The 21,341-nt window shown below is 37.9% G+C and overlaps 1 protein-coding gene across 8 annotated transcripts in view; it reads left to right on the top strand.

The window, feature by feature from the left end:
* Mctp1 (multiple C2 and transmembrane domain containing 1) overlaps positions 1-21,341 on the top strand; it is a 521,330-nt gene that overhangs the window by 358,217 nt on the left and 141,772 nt on the right. For all 8 annotated transcript variants that reach the window (XM_040728844.1, XM_040728841.1, XM_040728842.1 and 5 more), the window contains 5 exons: positions 7,051-7,153; positions 8,883-8,985; positions 9,310-9,411; positions 9,776-9,850; positions 11,638-11,757. In XM_040728844.1, coding sequence (XP_040584778.1) covers positions 7,051-7,153; positions 8,883-8,985; positions 9,310-9,411; positions 9,776-9,850; positions 11,638-11,757 — 503 coding nt within the window. The remainder of the gene's footprint in view (positions 1-7,050; positions 7,154-8,882; positions 8,986-9,309; positions 9,412-9,775; positions 9,851-11,637; positions 11,758-21,341) is intronic.

The raw sequence follows: 21,341 nt of genomic DNA, 5'->3' as shown, positions 1-21,341 counted from the left end.
CTGGTTACCTGGGTGAGATTTGCAGCTTTTCCTTAAGATGTCTTTCAAAACCATCAGATTCTGAGGTAGTAGTAACAAGGTGAATAACATACCCAAATGAGATACAAAGTAGAAAAATGGAAAATATTCTAACAGCAGAAACTTGGCATCTGTGTTCTGTGTTTCCTTTGATTGAGGCAGTTTCTTTAAAGGCTTAAACTCCTAACACTATAGTAAATTGTTAAGTATAAAGGGTTTTTCTCCATATAAAGGTCTGACTAGCTAATTAATTTACTTCTAGAAAGCTAATCTGAATTTTTTTCAGGAGAGTCTAATTAAGTACTAGAGGTCCTAAAATATTTAGGAAGGTTGCCACAAACAGAGTTTAATGTATCTTATGCTTATTATAGATAAAATAACTTATTTGAATCTATGCTTGTCAAATGAGCATTTTGTATACAATGTTAATCAAAATGAATTAAAAGTGATGAATTTCTATGTAATGTAAGCTTGCAAGTGTTCATGCATAATTTTCTGTGGGCTTTCCTCATTTTATAGATCGATAGTCTTTCTTTCTCTGTGTTCCCACTTGTCAGATCCAACTTCTGGACTCTACCAAGATGGTTCATTTTAGAAGTCAATAATACATCTAGTTACATGAAGTCCTATGATATTCTTGTGATTCTAGTTCTAGGTTTCAAGGGAAATTTTAAAAAGTCAACAGCAACATAATGTAGATATCTACTGCTCTTGTTTTGTCTGAAGTGTAGCCCAGGCATTTGTTGAAATCCCCAAGATACTTTCGGGAGAAGTATGAAGTCAAAAATATTACCATGATAATGTCAACATATCACTCAGCTTTATTTTCTCCCATAAGCACACAATACAAGTTTCTAAAGTCTACATTAATGTCCGATCACTCTCATGTTTATACCACATATGTTTATTATTGTCACTAACATTAAATTAATACCCTCTCTTGGTATTGTTCTATAGTTATAAAATGGTAATCTTAAAGGTTATGCCATACAGTAAGAACTTTTGAGATCTTCAATAATTTTGAAAGATTCCTATGACCAAAATAAATGAGAAATGTTACTGAAGGACCATGATTCTCAAATGATAAAAAGGTAATACTGTTCTTGAGTGTTCATGTTGTTTTTAAGGAAATTTTGAAACAAATTTGAGGGAATACTTTTGATGTTTAGTAGCTTGAAGCTGAAAATGCTTAATGTCATACAAAGGATTAGACAAGCTTATATGATGGATTGAGTCATGTCTTACATCATGTTTGTTTAGGTTACACCTTGAAACACATGATTCAGTCAAGCTTTGCAAAGGGTACCATTTGCATAGTGCACTCTAAAGATTGGTGATGTTCTTGCTGGTTGTTCTTACTTATTGGCATCTTGTATTAACCATGCCAGAGACTCAGGGTTCACTGAGCTTTGGCTCTAGGCATTTCTACTTTCAAGACCACTTTTCTCACATACCCACTTGGCTGTTCTATACTTCTTTCAATTCTCCACCCAAATCTCATCATCTTAGTTGTACTATAACCACTGAATTCAACCTATAAACTGTGGTCCTCTTTCATACCCTTCTAACACGGTGCTCTGTATTTTCCTGCTTCCATTAACTGTGTCATAAGTCCCACCGATTATTTTGTCTAATAGTTACTCTTCTTACCCCATTCCTTATACAACTAAATTAAGAAGACAAAGAACTTCTTCTTCCTTAGTCATGTGCTCTGGCACATAGTAGGCATTCAATAAATATTTGTTTACTAGTTCCAGGTATGGTTTTATTGTGAACAAAATTCTACTTATTTCTTTTTTATAATAGTTGAGTTTCTACCCTTTTATTTTATTTCAGATAGGAAAAGGAGCATGATAAAAATTATTGGTAGGAAAGAAAAGTGTATTAGGTCTAATAAATAGACAACATGACGTTAGAGTGTCAATTTCCTTACCACAATGAAACCTGTCTGCTTCATAGCTTAGAGAGAAAAGAGAAACTCTATTATTATTATTTAGTTCTGGACTGAAACACAGTGGAGGCCTACTAAAGAGTGTTGGCTAATATAATTCTACCAATATGAAGCTTAAAATATGTTTAGGCCAGTTGACGAGAAAGCCTACGGTCAAAGCTCTATTTCCATTGGTAAGAAAAAGATTGGAAGAAATCTCAACATATGTTGCTTTTTGTTCTAACGACCCCATGGAATTCCCTCAGCTCTGACATTGTTATATGTCATGATTGAAATTCAAGTTTGCAGAAGGGACAGATGGCAACCTTGATTGTAATTTTTTAAAAATTAAAATATAGTCATTGCAAACTGTGGCAACTGAGGAAATTAAACCAAAAGTGTTTAATAAATGCAAGGTAGGCTCAAAATAAAAGCTCTCTGCCCGTGGGTATGAATTGCTTTCCATGCTCCTAAAAAGCCTTCTGTGTTTTCAAAGACATGACAACAAAGGGGTGGTCACTAGGTCCTCCCCACCCCCACATTTTTGGTGACACACTACATCTAGCAAACTATGCCTCTTGTCAGCAGTAAAATGACCTTAGACAAAGCCCACCACTGATGGATCAGGATTAATGCTCTGCTCTTAGAGCAAGAATATCTTTCAGTATCATTGAGTGACTTTAATACTCAAACTTCTAGTTTCAACAAACTGAAGTCACAACTTGCCACAAAACAGGTAGCAACTGAACAGAGCACTGTGCAGACTTTCCCACAGTTCTTCACCAGTGTGTCAGGTTGTGACCCTGGAGGGTAAGGGCAAGGGTGGAAATTAGCCATTGAACTCACTCTATTAATCTATGGTGTAGGGTTGGAGATTCCCAGAGAAGATGACTACTGGAGTCCATCCTGTTATCTCTTTTATTATTGTAAAAATGGGTTTATTAAAGGAAGAATGAAGTGATGGAATATGTGCTTTGAAGTCTATTGCCAATTCAGCTTTATGATAAGGGGTAAAAGAATCACTGGTTGTAATTCACTTGGGAGATTCATTTTCTTATTAAATCTGTAAGGAAAAAGAAATGACTTTTAGCATTTAGCTAGATTATGGAAAACTATCCAAGCATACTGGTTTAAAGTGTCTGTTTTATGCGTTATGCAATTCATTTGTAGGTTTATATGTTATAGAGACATTATCAAAGACATATGTGAATCGATTTAAATGAGATATTCCTGATTACAAATTGTTATAAAGTTCACTTTTGTGATGGTTCTTCACTTTTAAAAAAGCTGGTGACAAAGATGCCCAATCATTGCAGATCACAAGGGTCCACTCCACCGGGAAAGCTCTGCTTCCTTTTCCTGTTCCCATCTCAGGATTATAAAATTATGTGCTTCCTTCTCTCTGCTCCCTCTGCACTCTTCACTTACCTTTATTACAGTCCTTGCAATCCTGCATAATAATTATGTATTTACATGTCTATCATGTCTACTAAATTGTGCATGCCTTGAGAGCTCGACTATGTCTTAATCATACTTACAATTCTGGAGTGAGCAGACCAGGCACTCAATAAGTAATGAATGCTTCAGAGGGCATTCCCACTTCCCTTTAGAAAATTGTCAACATTGGAAATTGCCATGTTCTCAGGGAAGGCTGGATTCTCTTCTAGCTGTCATTGCAGCTAAAGCAATCAACACCATGTCTACCACGCAGCACTACTAAAATGTCTGTCTTCCATCAATTCCAAATTCCTCAATTGGTTACATTTCTAAGGAAAGAGATAGGTATTTTTGTCACCAAAGTAGTAGAAGTGAAGAAAGAGACTATTGGTACCCCACAGGTCTGCCTTGGGCTTAGGAAAAAAAGTGAGAATAACAATATAATAGAGTATATAATCTATACGTTAAAATTTTTGTTTAGTGAAAAATTATTGAGGAAAAACATGTACTTTGCAGAATAGTGTGTGTCTATTGGGCATCAGTTACCCTGTCCCAGAGGCCAGCCACTCCGGCGTGCTCAGCAAGCAGAGAACTGTACTGCATAGCCAAAACAGATGATGAAAAGATGAAAGGAGTGGATGATGAATATATGAGTGATGATTTGGTTTACCTCTAGTGTTTCTCTGGTTGTTTCTACTTGCATAGGTGGCAAATAATCAAGCCTGAAAAGCTAAGGAACAGAGAAGTCAGTATTTTCAAGCAACAAAATATCAAGGCAAGCTAGCACGCTGCTTACAGTTACTTCTTTAAAAGTAAACTCTAATGTGTGCTTCAATTCTGACTTGATGGAATTTGATGTGGTACTTTGCTATTGCTGCTGATGGTGGTTTGTAATTGCCTTGATCGCTCGGTCAGAAGGGTCCTTTTTAAGTTAGTGAAGACTAATAGTGTTCAAAGACAGTGTTGCATCAATTTCTTATACTGAAAAAAGATACCTTTTTAGAAAAAATGAGTAAAATTCAATAAACTTTCTTTTATCTATTTTATTACTTCTTTTTTTGAAGTTACAATATAATTGCATAGTTTTTCCCTTTCTCCAAACACTTGCATATACCCATCAGCCCTCTTTCAAATTCATGACCTCTTTTTTTTCATTAATTGTTATTACATGCATATATTCCTTAAAACAGCCTATCAGTGTGGACAGTGTTTCTCAGATGAATGTCTTCAGGGATACAGCCAATTGGTCCTCAGGGAAGACTAGACCTCTCACTCTCAATGTTCCTCCGTTGTGCGTAGTTATTTAAACAAACTTTCTTCTCTTGTCTTTGTCAGAGTCTAGAGATAAAGAGACTAGAAATAAGGCTCGTATCTTACTGTTTTTTTCTACCCACAATCCCACATAAAATGTGGCTAAGTTCAGTTAACTGTTTTGCCGTTGCTGGTAATGTAAGACGTGTTAGAGTGCTCAGTATTCTAAATGTGATGCTTCTGCTCTCAAAGGATTCTAAGAATTCAGTCACCTATTACCACCTGAAGTTTGGGACTGGCTGTCGCTGATCTCCCGAGCGTTCCCATTGCCCCCTCTACCTTACTCTTCAGACAGCCATCGGTTCAGATCACTCCTTACCTCAAACTCCTCCAAAGCATCGAGTCCCACAAGAGTGAGAGCCAGGGTCTTCAGAGGCCCACTGCTTTCCGTGCCATCTAGCACACACGTTCCCTATCTATTTCCTCAGTCATTCTGGCTTCCTGGATATTTCTAGCAAACCAGACAGCCACTTCTCTGGCCTTTTCTGGGTCTGTTCTTCCAGGCAAACTACAGCTCACTCTGGTACCTCTTTCGTTACTTTGTCTCTGTGTTATCTGTTTGCAGAGAGACATGATCTCCGGTCTTTGAAGATTCTGTGCAGAGAGCATTCCACATCATGTTTCCCATCATTAAATCCCACCATCATATTTATCACTTGAAACACACTGGAGTGCAGTCATCTTCTTCAGTCCAAAACGGGGGTTATTTTAATTGTTGTATACATTGCTATTTCTCTAGCATGTGCAATACTGGCTGTGATAAAAAAATGAAGAGTTTTCAAAATTATAAAACTTTTCACATATCTGTAATCTGCTGATTATTAAGGCGTGGCAATTTTATTGAAGTAAATCTTGCGTAGAGGCTTGCACGTAAATATTTTCCAAAAGCTATTTGTGCCTGCATATGTGTGCTAGTTTCAGAACTCTATGGAAGAAAATTAAGTTATTAAAGTCCCAAGTGAAACCAATTCCACGGTCTTTTAATGAACAAGATATTTTCAGCACTGTCTTCCGTGGTGTGTAGGCGCTGGAAACGAGGACAGTAAAGGGTAGAACCAGAACCCATAAAGCCGGCCAGGACAAAGCATACAGTTGTCTTTCACCAGTCATGAGAGATGACCAGTTCTCTAGTCTTTCCTTAGAAGACTCCTCAAGACCCAAACTGAGGAGACTACCATAATGTTAAATTGTGCAATTATTACATGAGAATATCAAATTAACGCATGCGTACTAAACCTTTGTCAATATAAAATTCATAAACTAAAAGTGAGTTGATGCATGTACTGCTCATCTAAGTATCGTCCTGTGACAAATAAATATACTAGTGTGTGGAAAGACACAGCTAATAAATTCCTTCCTATTAAAGTCTAATTGAACATCTCAGATGATATTTAAGGTTTCGCACCAGTGTAAACTACTGTGGCTACAATTCACAATGCCTTTAAAACAATTGTTCTTTATCATTAAAGTTAATAATATGCACATTAACCTCTTATGTAGTCTAAATCAATATTGTAGTTTAAAAGATATGACCTCTCAACAGCTTTGTCTAAATATTGATTCCATTGCCATTTGTATAAGATATCAAACAAATCACATGCTGCAACAACACCACTCACACTATTCTCACAGAGCCTCTGGCTCTGTGAATTCTTAAAAAACGAGACATGGTATGACAAAGAAATCGAGACATTCCAAAATGTAACTATGGAATGGATGATTGGAGAATGGCAGAGCAGAGTCACTTTGGATAGATAATGTCCAGTCCTTTATTTACAACATTAAGAACAAAAAGTGCTGCTCTATAGCATGCAGACAGCTTGTTGATCTTAAGATCCAAACATCAGACTTATTCAGTATCCTGTACCTTTTCATGAATCCCATGAAAGTAACTCAACCATAGTGAGATTGAAGTGTTGTCAGCTGGCAATATAGCCATTTTCTTGCATCCAACTTATTTGGAAGTCCTCATGGTGAGTTACTAGTGGATCAGATAGGTTGAGAAGCATATCTGTAAGATTAAAGTGATTGAATAGTTCAAATGTTCACAATAGGACCAAAGAACTAATAGTGGGCACACTGTACTTTCCCATAACAGCTGTAGTAGCATTTCTGCTAAGAATTACAGCCTATCAAAAGTCAAGCTGTACACTTTGGTCTCAAGTTCTAAGTCACTATAAATCATAGCAATGGCTAATATCCAGTTACATCTGTTTTGATGAGATTTGTTTTTAGTTTGTTTTTTCATTTGTTGTTTGTTATATAACTCTTTGGAGAGGACTGTGATCACAAAGGATTACACCATCAGTGCAGGTGCTGTGTGTGCTGAAAACGTTCTCTGAAATCTTCCGTAGGCAAAAGTGATCCATTTTGTGTAGTAGAACTGAACAACGATAGACTGCTAACCCACACTGTCTACAAAAACCTCAATCCTGAGTGGAACAAAGTGTTCACATTGTAAGTACAACAACCACCTGGTGCTTATTTTAGAATTGGTACGAAAATATAGTTCATCCTGAGACTGTGTGTGTATGTGTGTGGTGTGTGTACACACGTGTGCATGCAGGTGCATACTCTACTTCACACATCTGCTCCTCTGCCTTTGCTAACTACGGATTTCCGAACCCCTACCTGCTCAAGAGTGAAACTTGGGAAAACGGGTATGTCCTTTTTCTTTGTTTTCACTAGACTTTTTTTCCCACTGCCTTTCATATGGCCTGACTAAGAGCTTGCTCCCATCACTGAATCTGCACACTGCTTCTTCCTTTTGTGCTTTCTATTCAAATCCTTCCTGATTGCGTGGACACCAAAGAAGGACAAAGCTCTATTTGTCCCATCACTGAAGTCAGCAAACAATCCAGTCGGGTTTGGCAGATGCCTATTTTGGGCTTGCTTCATTTTAGCACAATAAGGACAGTAAGCATTGTCCTGAATCTCAAAACAACCTTTGAGTTAATTTTACTTTTGTTTTAAAAAGTTTGAAATATCTTACACTATGCACAGTAAAAGCTGGGCATGCTGCATTATAGTGGCCTACAAGTCCCTTTTTAAAAATGGGACTGCAGAGAATAGACTCCACAAAGAAAACTCTCAGAACAGAAGTACTTCACAGTTTTCTAACATGGTTTTATTTCTTGGACATAAAAAACTGCTAAATTCCTCATTAATTCCTTCTAATGTCTCTGCTTAAGAGCCAGTAACTAATCAGCTTTAATTATCTGACCAATTTATTTTTAAGGAATTCCACATTTTTATAAGAGATGAAAGCCTCGTCAGGAGGCTTGCACTCCTAAGAGGGCCATGGAGAGTGTTTTCTCTAGAATGCATATAATTGAGTGAATAGGTTTGATTATTATCAAAGCGATTAATTGATTGTACCCTGGTAAAGCCTCTTTTCACGTGCAGTTATGGTGTTTCTGTAATGAATATATTCTTTTTTGTTTTCTCTTAATTCATATTTTCTCAGTAAACAATTTGATCAAAAAATTAATGCTATCAACAATTGAGACTTATTTTCCTTGAAACAAAAAATATGAAGAACTCACACAGTCCTTTATTGTCATGTGTTGTCTTTAGAACTTACTGGAATTTAACTTTTCTTCTAAATCCAAGAATAATACTATACTTATAAATGCTACATTTTCTCTATTCTGTCTTCTTTTTGCTTGGAACCTAACAGAAACTTAGTAAGTGCATTAGTAAGAACTTCAAAAAATAGACATGCCATAGTATTGTAAAAATAGTAAGTGTTCAAAAATCTATTGTGACTCCCACTGATAGCAAACCTGTGACATTTTACTTAGGAGTTATATGATTTTATGTTATTTTATTATAATGAGAAGAGACAGAAAGCCTAAAGATTACCAGAAGTATTTAGTGATTTTTTCCAGTAATTTATACTTTGCATATCCAGATCAAAAATGATATGTATTAAGGAAATAACTGAAAGTTACAGTAGTCTTCAAAGTTCCATATGTTATTACCCTTTGGTATTGCCATCTTAGATGTATCATGAGAAATAATTACCTGCTCCCGCCCTGCCCTGCATGTGTATGTCTGCGTGCAAATAATACCCGTAGAAATAAAGACACAGAAAAACAGCTAGTACAATCTGAGGTTTCAAAACCCATCTAGCTTGGCTTTGCACTGATGGGGTCTTTCTTCCCTGGGTATGTTTATTACGCAGCAACATTAAAGACATCCATTCAGTCCTGGAAGTGACAGTTTATGACGAAGACCGTGACCGGAGTGCCGACTTTCTGGGCAGAGTTGCTATACCATTGCTGTCTGTAAGTTTTATTCACCTGGCACACTGTTCTGTGTTGCTTTTGCTCAAGGAAAAAAAACTCAGCTCTATGTCTGTCATTTCTCAACCAAAGTCTGTAATAAGAACACTAAAAATTTTAACATACTCAATGCACGGCCATGTTGAATCCCATGATAGTTAATTTTTCTTGACAGACTTGATCCTGGTAATGAACAGGTACTTGTCAGAATTGCCACAGTTGTTTTGGGTTCTCTGTCAGTTTCAGCAGCTGGGGGTCAAAGGTCACTGGGGGAGTGTATTCAGTGGAGACCGCGAGACAGACGGCTGTCATGTCCTTTTCCCGCAGATTCAAAATGGTGAACAGAAAGCCTACGTCCTGAAAAACAAGCAGCTGACAGGGCCAACAAAGGGGGTCATCTATCTTGAAATAGATGTGATTTTTAATGCTGTAAGTCTTAACTTTGGCTTTTTTGTACTGCTAAAGAGTTCAGTTTCATGAAAGCTTTTGTTCCTGATTTGTAGAGAGTCTCTGTCATTCCACATTTTCTCTAAACCTTGATGTATCCTGGAGAATGTGCTTCTGGCACACCCACGTTCTGCCACAGTGGGGCTGCTGCTGCCGTGTGCTCGGCTGCTGCTGCTGCCTGCTTGAGAGGGACGCGCATGCATATGCAACTGTATACATTTATATTTTATGAGCACAGCAGCCAGGACTTTGAAACTTTGGAAATTATTGCAAATTGAACTGCATGCAAAACTTGTAAACAGTTGTAATATATGGACCCATAACAGACACATGTGTTGATGTATAGGTGAAAGCCAGCTTACGAACATTAATACCCAAAGAGCAGAAGTACATTGAAGAGGAAAACAGGCTCTCCAAACAGGTAAAAAAAAAATAACAAAGAAAGATTAATCCCTCTGGGAAGAACTGATTGATTCTCTATAACATTGGTGTAAATTCAAATAAACCCTAGAGGTTTGGTGGGGAGAAGTCCTTGCAAATTTAGTCACCTACATATTGAAAACGGCTGTTTTGTTTGTTTGTTTCTCCTTTCTTTTCCTGTCTTGCTTTCTTAAAACTATGAAGCAGAGGCAAAGCCAAACCCATAAATGAAATGGGGGTGGTAAGTGAGGAGAAGGTATGTGGCAAGTCCAGTATTCGATGGACATGTGGTCATGCACCAGCCAGAGAATGCTCATTTGGAATGTAAGCTACAATTTGATTGTCATGGCGCGTGTAAATGAGACCGCCAAATCCTGAGGCTCAAATATGTGCACAGACCACCCACAGGTATGATGCAGGTGTGCCGAGCGAATAAAGCACTCCCTCTAATCCAGCGAGGGGGTCTTTTAATTAGATGTTAACAACAATCAGAAGTGAAGTTTCATTGACATTTTCTACTAAAACAAGACAAAAACAAAAACAAAGCAGGAATTTTGTTCTTCCTTTTATGAAACTTCATACGTTCAGCTTGGCATTTATCAATAATAACTTAAAATTTACTTTAATATCAAGTTAAAAATTGCTGCCTACCCTTTTTTAATGTTTAATGCAGTATGCAAAGCTAAATACAATGTGTTTATTATGGCTATAAAGACACTGAGATTACTTTTACTATAAAATATTTGATAATTTTCTGTGCCATAAGAAACCTTAAAATACTTTTATTTTTAATTTATTAACTTGACCACAAAATTAGACTTTTGGCATTCAAACAGTGTACATTACACATGTGATACTTACCTAAATAGAAAACCATACTATATTTCTCTACAATTATAGATGAATATAATAAATATTGTTCTTTTAAAAGTGTGCTAGGAAACAAGAAGGGAAATATACAGGGAGACTCTGGCTGAACAAAATTCCAGTTTTCACATGCACATTCTTTACTGATGTGTACAGTTCTCATTTGAACTCAGTTAATTTTATGTATCTGTTTCTTTAAAATACCAGAATGACACTGAAATATATTTAGAATAATGATACCTTAACTTGTAGACATTGATTGCTTTATCCGTTTCTGTATGTGACTTTTTAAACCACTATCCAGTTCATGGACGTTCTTTTTACTGTTAATGTCATGCTATAGTTGTTTTAAACTTAATTTGCATCAGTTACCATGTAAACTTTTTCCTACTAAGAGATTTTAAAACATACTCTAAAATCATAGGAAAATAATGAGAAAACATAGGGTTTAATATGCAGTGAGGGTCGGTTAGAAGCCGGGAGCTGTGTGGGCAAGTGCTGGAACTAATAGGACTTTCATAACAAGCCACACATAACAAGGCAGGCTTCTCTCTGGGACTCTAAATCAAAACATTCCTAGGTATCCAATTCACTCTGCAGCGTATTGAAATAAAAACATTTAATTCATCTTAAAACAAAAGGAAGAGAGTTCAGAAGTATCAGGGGCCCACATTTTCTAAGCATCAGATGTTTTTCCTTATGGGCAAACATACCAGCTTTCATGGAAACATTATTTTTAAATGTATACTTATTCATCCCGTCCCGTTCTTTGCACTCTTTCTGCTAGTGTTTCCTTCCCTTCCCCTAGTGGGGTGTGTCTCAGTGGCCTCATTGCCCTTCTGGGTCCCTTCACAAGCGTGAAGAAGCAGACAGCATGTTTGGTTGTTGTCAGTCTGATGAACTCTATCATTTTCCTCACAGCTGCTCCTGAGGAACTTCATCAGAACCAAGCGTTGTGTCATGGTGCTGGTTAACGCTGCGTACTACGTTACCAGTTGCTTTGAGTGGGATTCACCCCCAAGGAGTCTCGCTGCTTTTGTGGTATGATCTCACTGTATCACCCATCCATTGCTATTCATCGCACTCAGCAGTCTTAGCTCCAAGGCTCTGTGGCTATAGTAACAGTTATGTTGATAGAGCCATTTTAAAACTCCTATTTTGAGACTTGACTGGACAGATTTGCTGTGGGCAGGAACCTGATGGATTGTTCAGGGTCTGAATCCAAGAATATATTCCTCAGATTTCCGGAACACAAGACATCTCAGCCAAAGTATAACTTTTTTCTGACACTTAAAAAGTAAAATTTTTGCATATTGTACAATTCCAGATCCCAATAGGAGAGCCAAAAACAGTTCTCTTTGTAAAAAAAATAATGTCAATGGTAACAGCCTTGACCACCAGCGCTTCGATTTTAGTCGGATTCCGTAAGTATCTTGTCAGGATAGGGACGCCACTGACAGTGTGATGCTGGCTGGTAAGGCTTTAATATGTTAGTCAAGCAGAAAGGGATGTGACCTATTTAAGAGATGTTCTGTGGTTTCTAGTTTTTAAAAAGTCACAAGTGAGAATGTAATCGACCCAAATATTCTCTTTACAAGGTTCATCGTGTTCCCTTTTACACTGATCATTTAAGAACTGATAGGAGGCCAACAGGCAGTGGCAGAAAAATCTCAAGGGCACTTCCCCTAGACACATCCAGGATCTTCTCCACGTGTGCTATGTCCGCTTGGACGCTGTTTTACTTGAGCTTTTTGTGGAGTCCATCTTTTGAAAGTCTTTATTTTATTTTATTTTGTGCTTGTTAGGAAATAAGCAACTTATGCTTCCCTTACATTGCTGGTTTTGCAAAATATGATGTTATCGTGGGGCTTACAGAATGACCTTTATTAGAGTGACAACCAACTCTAAGTATCGCCGTTCAAATGACTGTGTGTTTTGAGTTCTCCGACTCCGTCCTCTGTGCAGGCCTTGTGTGGGACTTCACTAAGGTCTGAGCACACGGACAAAGGCTGCATACGTCCCTTTGTGTTGCCAGAGAGTTAGCAGCCTGCTTCCCATAGACATGTGGTTGTCTCCTTAAAGAAAGTGACTGCCACCATCATTGTTAAAAAAAACTCCTCTCTCTACACTCTTCTAATACCTCTCACATAATAGGTATATTGGGGTATTCTGATTTTTCATTAGCATAGAGGCATTATGATGACAAGCAAAATGATAGAGAAATCCCACATATACTTTAAATCATTACTCTCAGGTTCTATGAGGCCTTATAATAACAATAAAAAATCCCTCCTGCCATTTTGACTGACTTCCTTTAGAGCCATCTCCACAGCTGTTTGTGAAATTTGAAAACATAAAAATGTATATAATTATATCATTTATTCAGGAACACTCATTGTGGGTTGTTTGGCACTACATGTTGTGTGAGTCTCCAAATTTCTTCCAGCTTCCTAAGGTCATTTGTAAAGTTGATTCAAGATGGCAGTCCTTTTCACAAACTCCTTTTGCTTCTTAAAAAAGAAAGGAAGCAAGTGAAACTCTCAGAAACAGAGGTACCTGCATGTAATCTCACGTACAGCGACATCACTAAAAGGAAGCAAAGCACTGCAGGAAAGGCTGAATCTACCTTAGCCGGTAACCTGTTTGTGACAGACTCAGTCCTAGGAAACTCAAGCTGAAGGCAAGGGGCGTGTCCAGAAAAGACACCTGGATGATAAAGGAGGGAAACCGGGCTGAAAACAAGGATGGAACAGGAGAGCACGCGACACGATGTGAAGAAACAATTCCCCTGGACAAAAGAAAAAGTAATTTCACTTTATTGAATGTGATTGAAGTAATGAATCTCAAACTTGCTTTGTTTAGACTCCAACTGGGAGTCCATGGGGATGAGAACTCGGCTGTCTTCATGCAATTTGCCCATCAACTGAAGAGGATCTAGCAGTTAGTGAGCTCCCAGTAAAAATGGTCAACTACATCTTTTGAATGAGGCTGCCAATCTGAAATTTTTTCTTATAGGGAGAAACTCCAAATAAATAAGAGTTTGCTATAATAAATCTGATTATTAAACCATGATAAGGACATGTTAATACTATCAAAGCAATTTTCCCTATATTTCTATATGAGCCCAAAAGTCTGCTAAAATTTCTTATCAATAATCTACTTAATCATGAATTGAATTCTGATATAAAAGATTCACACAAACAATAATTAATGTTTATCAGGTAATTCCTGTATGCCAAGGAGCTATTGGTCATACATAAATTCATGAAAATGCACTAAGAATTTAATATTTTCAGTAACTTCATAATGTAGATTCTATTATTTTCCTAGCATATAGATGAAGAAACTTAGACTCATAACACACAGGATAGTCTTTTCTATAGAAGCCTTTAAGATATACACCTTATAATTGTAATATAATTCAGAAAAAAACTTTGTGAGAGATTCTAGCCATCTTATACAGAGAGAGTAAATGAGGTACTTAAAAATGAAATGGTGCGAAGTTACCATTGCATAAGCAGAGCCTTATTAGGGCAATTTGTTGAAAAGAACCGATTTCCATTAGATGCACATAAGCAGTGCCCATTGTTACAGACATATTGTTCCCATCATGCCCTCTTGACAGATCATGGGTCTATTATTATAATATTGGTTCCATTTGGCCCATTTTTTCCTAACTGCAGCTGCCTCATGGAGGACATGCATTTGTACCATTATGTGGCTTAGTTTTAGGCCCAGATCAGTATGCTTTTTAATGTTTAAATGAATATGAATTTTTTTCTATTCCACTTTGGTTTTCTCTTCTAATTCAATTCCCTGAAAAACAAATGCAAAATACTGAGGTCAAACTGAAAGAAAATAATCATACTTTGCATCTCATTGTCAGCGAATGTGCAAATGCAGACTGCAGCCACAGCCTCCCAACACTACCTGAACTGCAGGCAATAGAGACAGACACCGTATCAGTGGGGATGGCAAAGCAAAGCTAACAGGCTTCTGAGAGGTCCTTGTTGCTGACTGCTGAGTTCAGTTTTTAAGTTTCGTGACTTATTTTTCTAAGGTAGCTCTGTTGTGTGTGGTGTAGGAGGCCCTGCTTGTTCCTGGGAATCAGCTATTGCAGACTTGGAAATATCTTACAAATTGAACTAATTTTCATCAAGCTCTTGACCAGACATTTGTGTTCTTGTGGAAGCCAGTGGGTACAAAATGGAAAGAGAAAAGAAGAGCGAGAGAGCATGCATCCTGTCTTCTCAGCACTGTCATTTCTCACTGTAATGAGCACAAAAATAATTGGAAAACTGGGCTATCAGCAAAAGGACACACTTCAGTGTGCGTCAGAGAACTATTTTACAGGACCAACTTTAATCTTTAAATGCGATTGTAGATCATTTGTGGTACCATCTGTCCATTTGGAATTGTTTTAGCCTTTTCTGTCGTTATACAGTAAGTGCTGCTGTGTTTAACATTACCATTTGATATTTTACACATTTAATTTCTGTTCTGCTGTGAGGTCCTTGGGGAATGAAACCCTAGTGCTACATGAGAGAGACAAAGTATTGATCAGTTAACATTTCAGCTACATTTATGTATGTCGCAAAATTAATGAAAATGCCAGACAAAAAATGTCAGCATGCACAAAGAGTTAGAATTTAAATTTGATACTTGAATGAAAAGTCTTAAGATGTGCATTATCAAAAACGTCCTCTGAGCAGAAGCTCAGAATAACTAACAGGAAACACATATTTTACTTAGAGGAACAATGAGCATGAATTATGACAAGATAGCAGCTCCTCATCGCACCCTGTATAACAAAATGGCATGTTTGAATGCATAACTGGTAGCCATGAAATATATTTGTTTCTGTTCGTATCTGAGAGCTATTGTCTCTGTCTCTCTGTATTTCTGTGTGTTTCTCCCTATCTGTCTGTCTCTGTGTGCCTCTCTCTGCCTCTCTCTGTTTCTCTGTCTCTGTATCTCTGTGTGTGTCTCTGTCTTTATCTGTCTCTGTGTGGGGGGGGTGAACAGAATTCTGTCTATGGTAACTCATTGAAGACACAGGATTATTATTCATCCCTTTCTGGGCATTTTCAATTGCCTGCTTTCCTTTGCTCTGGACAATTTGTGTTCCCTCTTCTTTACAAAAGTCCCCATTTTTGTAAAGGATCACACTGGAACCACAGGGGTTTTTTTTTTCAGAAAAGCTGGGCCACTGTGGAAGTAGAGAGAACAAACAGGGATGATACGTGCGTAGATTGACATGTGGGAGGTATGTGTAGGCAAATGTTCAAAATTAAAAGTAAAGTGAAGAAACCACCGGCAAAAAGGAGGACCTGCCCTTGGGAGGCGATGGGAATAAAAGGCAGTGTCCTGAAGACAGAGGCAGCCAGCATGCTTTAATGTGTGCTTCCTGGATAGGAAGTCTGCTGCTGTCGAACAACTTAAAGATTTCTCTAACAAGTATTACAAGCTATAACAACATTGTAAGTGGCTTTCATGATTAAGGACTGAAAAGGCCATGTTACTCAAGGAGAAATACCAATGTGAAAACGACGGCTTCTCTGCAAGTCTGAGCATACATAGTGGATGTATGATATAGGGTAATTATGCTGGATCTAGTGAAAAGCAGAAATTTCCATTTGGAGAATTTAATAGACTCCAGTAACACCACATCAATGAAATTATGGCAATTTTCAAATTATTTTTATAGGAACATTTTTGTTGCTACAATTATTTTCTTAGAGCTAACAAAAAAAAATGGAATTGTTCCAGGCCCAAATTCTGTTACTTTTTCCCACAGAAACAAAATTGAAGAAGACCTGAAAATCTAAAGAAATAAGCACCAATGAAACACGATGTACTACTAACAGTGTTGTCTGTGTGTTCATGAATTTTTCTTAAATTATATATCAAAATTTCCAATCCCTTCACCAACCAGTCATAACACATGCTTTCCTGTTCAGTAAACTTACATAATTTAGAAAACAATACCTACAATTTATATAAATTTTAAGTTACATTTAACTTACCTTCACTACGGAAGGGAGAAAACCACTAGCCTAGAATTTCATTGATTTAGGAAATTATATACCTCTAAAGTTGCTTAAAATCCCTTTTATACAGTCAAGGATGTTGACCTTAAGAAATTTCTAACAAATAGGTTAAAAGTGTATTTCGTATGGAAAATTGACAATCAAAGTACATATCCCTGTCACCTTAAATTTATCTCAACTCCTGGCAAGAATTCTTCAAATATTGTCCTTGATTATATAAAAAGTTAAAGTTGTGCTTTCTTTCATAAGCGTTGAATTCTTACAATTGCAAGAACATCCCTGCAAAAGCCATCATTTAGAAGATGCGGAGTTTCAGGACTCATCACCATGTCCTCGGATCCTGTCTAGGGGAGATGCTGTAGCCCACATGCCCAGTCATTGTCCCTCTGCCCTGTAGTGCTGTAGACTATCCAGTAACCCAGCATGTGGTCAGATCCATTTCTCCCCTTTGAATGATGCTGGTGCCCTTTTTGTTTAATAGATGTCCACAAAGGGACTTTCTGGTCTTTGAAGGAGTTGATCACATAAGCCTCAGATCTGTTATGCTTTGAAAAGTATATTCCTCCTACATTTTGTTTTATATTTACAGTAGCAAGAATTGAATCCTGAAGGCAGGACACACTCAGGCTTTCTATAATTTCAGCTCTACTCTTTTTTCCTCTAATGTGAACAGTTCCATGCTATCATCTAGGAAAGCTGTATTGTGGGGAGGAATAATGAAACCTCACCTTTGCAAAGGTGTGTGTTGCTATTCTGTGTGTAAGGAAGCATTAACTAGCGTAAGTCCAAGAGTTCACCCTCTCATGAGCTTTCGAGTTGGGTGATGGAGTTCATACCCCAAAGTTCACCCTTTCAGTATGCTTATCTTTTTCCTGTTTGGGTATTGTCCCATTTCACCTTGTATTAATTATGAAGATCCTTCAAAATCACTAAGTTCATAGCTGAACTATCAATCAAAAATATTTTAAATAATGAGTAAGAAATTCCTGTCTCCAGATTGTAAATCAATGTTCTTTCCCTCTATGAGTTTCTATTGTCAAACTTAAATTTAAATCCAGGGGCATTCTTGTCAAGGAAAGCAGTGACTCGTTTTCTATATAATCCACTATTGTTCAAAGTATTTTCCAAAGAAAGATATTGAAAAGAATGCACTAACTATATGATTTACTCTAGTTGATAAAAACAAACTCTTCCAGATGGTGGTAAATTATAAGAAAGGCAGTCATTAACTCACTTTAGTCAGCAAGCTAAGTCTCTCCGTGAGGTCACCCTTACACAGGGCAAGCCTCCTTCTCCACTCTGGCTAGCTGTGAGGATCCACACAAGGGCTGTGAGAACCTGGCTTACTAAGAGAAGGGAACTCAAGACACTGCTAATGAACATGTTCCTGTTTTTGTTGTCCCTGCTCTCTCCAACATTTAACCACATTTGAACATACTAATAAGAGCTGGGAAGCCTTTGACACAGAAGGAACTCTGAGCTCAGGCTGCACGGCAACCAACAGCTTTTGTTGTGATGACAGGGGTCCAACACTCAGCAAGAGGTAACATTTAGAGAGCAGTGAGAGAGTAAAGGTGTTCACACCAGTCATCTGTGGGCGCGGGCGTCTCTAAGAGAAATGCAGAGAAAATGGGGAAGAGGGACAAAGAAGCACATCAAATTGTAAATAAGTATGTAGATGAAAATAGAAGTCAGTCCTTATTTTAGGGAGGAAATAAAAAAAATTGGCCATGTATGGCATTTGTTTGGTCTTAGTTTTACTTTTTTCAATCATCTTAAAGGTATTTAATAAGAGAAAATAAATGGAAAGAACAATTGTCTAAGAGTACTGACCTTCAGAAATAATTGTAAACATCTAAAGTGGTTTTCTGGCTCCCACCAAGAACAAATTTGTGCCCTCACAGGAGGCACTGTCGTCTTAAGAATGCTCCAAATGGGGCTCAGCATACATTTAGCTGTGGTTGGTGATAAAGCCTAGCTTGGCATTTCTATAGTTTAAATATGATGCCAGCCTGCCTGAAGAAGCAATTTGTGACATCTATACAAAATTATTGACTATGCTAGAGTTCATTTCACAGAAGGATTTGTTCAGTTTTGAAAACTGTGTTCTGGCCCCTATACAAACTCACATAGGCTCTTCTCGTGCATGCCAAGCCCACTATGCTTTCCTGAGCTGAGTCAACATGCAGAAGCAGCTGCGAACATCTTCTTTACTAAGTAGCTCGGCCTCACTCATGATGAGGGTGCAGGAAGTTTCACCCACACACTGCAATGTATTAATTAGTAATAGCCAATCTTTACATCTCACTGTATGTGCATTATATGTGTTTGCACCGTGCAGGCAAGTACATACGCACGTGTGTGGAACGTGGGGTCAATACTGATGGTCTTTCTTAGTTGCTTTCCATCTTACTTTTTGAGACAAGATCTCTCATTGAGCCGGGACTCGCCCATTGCCTAGACTGGTAAGTCAGAGGGCTTGGGGACTGCCTGTCTCCAGCCACCTTAGCACTGAAGTTGTAGACGAGCTCTGTATCCAAGTCTCTATATGAACTCAGCACCTCTAGCTTGTGCAACAAGTTTACTGACTGAGCCCTCTGCATTCTTCATTGAGTTCTCCATTGGAGATCTGGGGAGGAAAATATGAAGGAAAAGGAGAAGCATATAAAAATATATTTTACAAAAGGGTTTTCTCTGACCTATTCTTAATGGCAAATTAGTGTGTTCACCATTAAAACAAAAAGTTCATTATTGCAATTTATAAATAATATATGCATATTTGATTTTTATCTCACGTTACTAAACACAAATCAAATTATATTTTTCCATCATTGGTGTTTTGTATAGCTCCTGCAAGGGAACTTCAGCAAGACTTATGTGTTTGAAACAGGAATATTTCATCCAGTTGTGCTATAAAATGCTGGCAAATTTAGCAATTCTCCTTAGTCATTGGAAGAGAGCATTTGAATATAGGTTACCAGGGATTACATGTAATCCACCTAATTATCCACAAATTGGTGCAGTAAAACTTTATCATAGAGTGGTTTATTCTGAAGTTATGCTAGGAAAGTGAGAGCCGATTCCCAAGCAAAACTGTGTCCAATCCCGACGTCCATGTTTACATTTTCTAGGTAGGCAGCAATATTGAAAATGTTGAACCAGTATGTGGCTTGCTTAAATCTTTTAAATATAGTTTGGTTCTTCTGTTACAAAAGCCTACTGTGTACATCAGCCAAGAGGATGATTATATTAGAGTAATTTTTTCTGCTGACTGGGTTTGTTCTATTACCTCAGTCTTTCAAACACACACATGGTTTTCATCCCTAAGCCCTAAATCTTAACTGATATGTAGTTAAGCATAAGGATTTTCATGTACATTCCCAAATTCCAAACAGAAAAATCTGTTCTGTGAGAAAGGTCCTTGGAGCTTGGAGCATGTTTCTCTATCATGGAAAAGCCATAGATAACAGCAGAGCACTCACTAAGCAAGCTCACTGATCCCTTCAAATAGCACAGGCACCACATGGAGAGACCAGAGCAACCAGACTCATGACTTGGTGCAGAATTTTCCAGGAATAGATCCACTCCAACCCCATCCTTACGATCATATGCCTCACCATGGCAAGGGCAAGGGACTTTAAAAAGCAAAGAGTCATGAGCTCTCAACAATGTAATGAAGCCATAGAATGGTACATGTGGGAGGGGACTTGGAGATGATTTTACAGTGCAGAAGCTGAAAGTACAAAGAGGCAAATGACTCCCTCAATCAGCAATGCCAATTCTGCCCAACTGCTGAAGACAGCAGCGAGGAAAAGGTAATACCATGAGGTTTCTGGGTTAAATGGTTAAATTGTTGTCAATTAAGGGAAAGCGGGTGTTGGACATCATCCCCTGGAAGTCCTGGGATATAAAACAGGACTACTGAGTCTTGACCTTTCTTGTGAGGGAATTCCCCACTTGGTGTAGTAATGAGTGCTTGGTGTAAGTTATATGTGGGTTGCATTTCTTAGTGAGCTTTCCAACTAACTGAGCCTGTATTACATTAGATCTCTCCAAACTGCTGTTTAGAGGTATAAACACAGTAACGAAGAACCCCAAGAGTTCACTTTGTGTTTCAAGTACACCACAGACAAGAATTATTTTGTCTCTAAATATTAGTGAGAAAAATGAGTGCTAAGAATTTATTTCCTGTGTTTAAGTATGAGCCATCATTGAGTTGACAAAGCAGCTCCAGGAGCCTCTATTGACAAACACTGACACAACGATGGTTAAATAAACCAAGTTTCCATTACGTTAAATACGTGCTAGGAAAGAGGGCATACATCTTAATCCCTTGAAACAGCCGACTGCTCCGGGGTCCTCGCTCACCGGCACACCTTTCCCAGGATGTGCGGGCCCTAGTACTGAGTAAGCAACAAAAGCAGACACTTCTTAAGTCTCCTTGTGATTGTAGATCCAGACTGTTCAGGGTGAGAGTAAATGGTATGACATAATATGTATGCCCTTATGGATCAACGGCAGAACCAGAACCATAGGGTGTGGCCCGCTTCTTGCTGTAGATTATGTGAAGTAGTA

The sequence above is a fragment of the Mesocricetus auratus genome, unplaced genomic scaffold, assembly GCF_017639785.1.
Source record: "Mesocricetus auratus isolate SY011 unplaced genomic scaffold, BCM_Maur_2.0 Super-Scaffold_100020, whole genome shotgun sequence".
Classification (NCBI taxonomy): domain Eukaryota; kingdom Metazoa; phylum Chordata; class Mammalia; order Rodentia; family Cricetidae; genus Mesocricetus; species Mesocricetus auratus.
The sequence above is the reverse complement of the archived record's forward strand: the minus strand, read 5'-3'. Positions and strand labels throughout refer to the sequence as shown.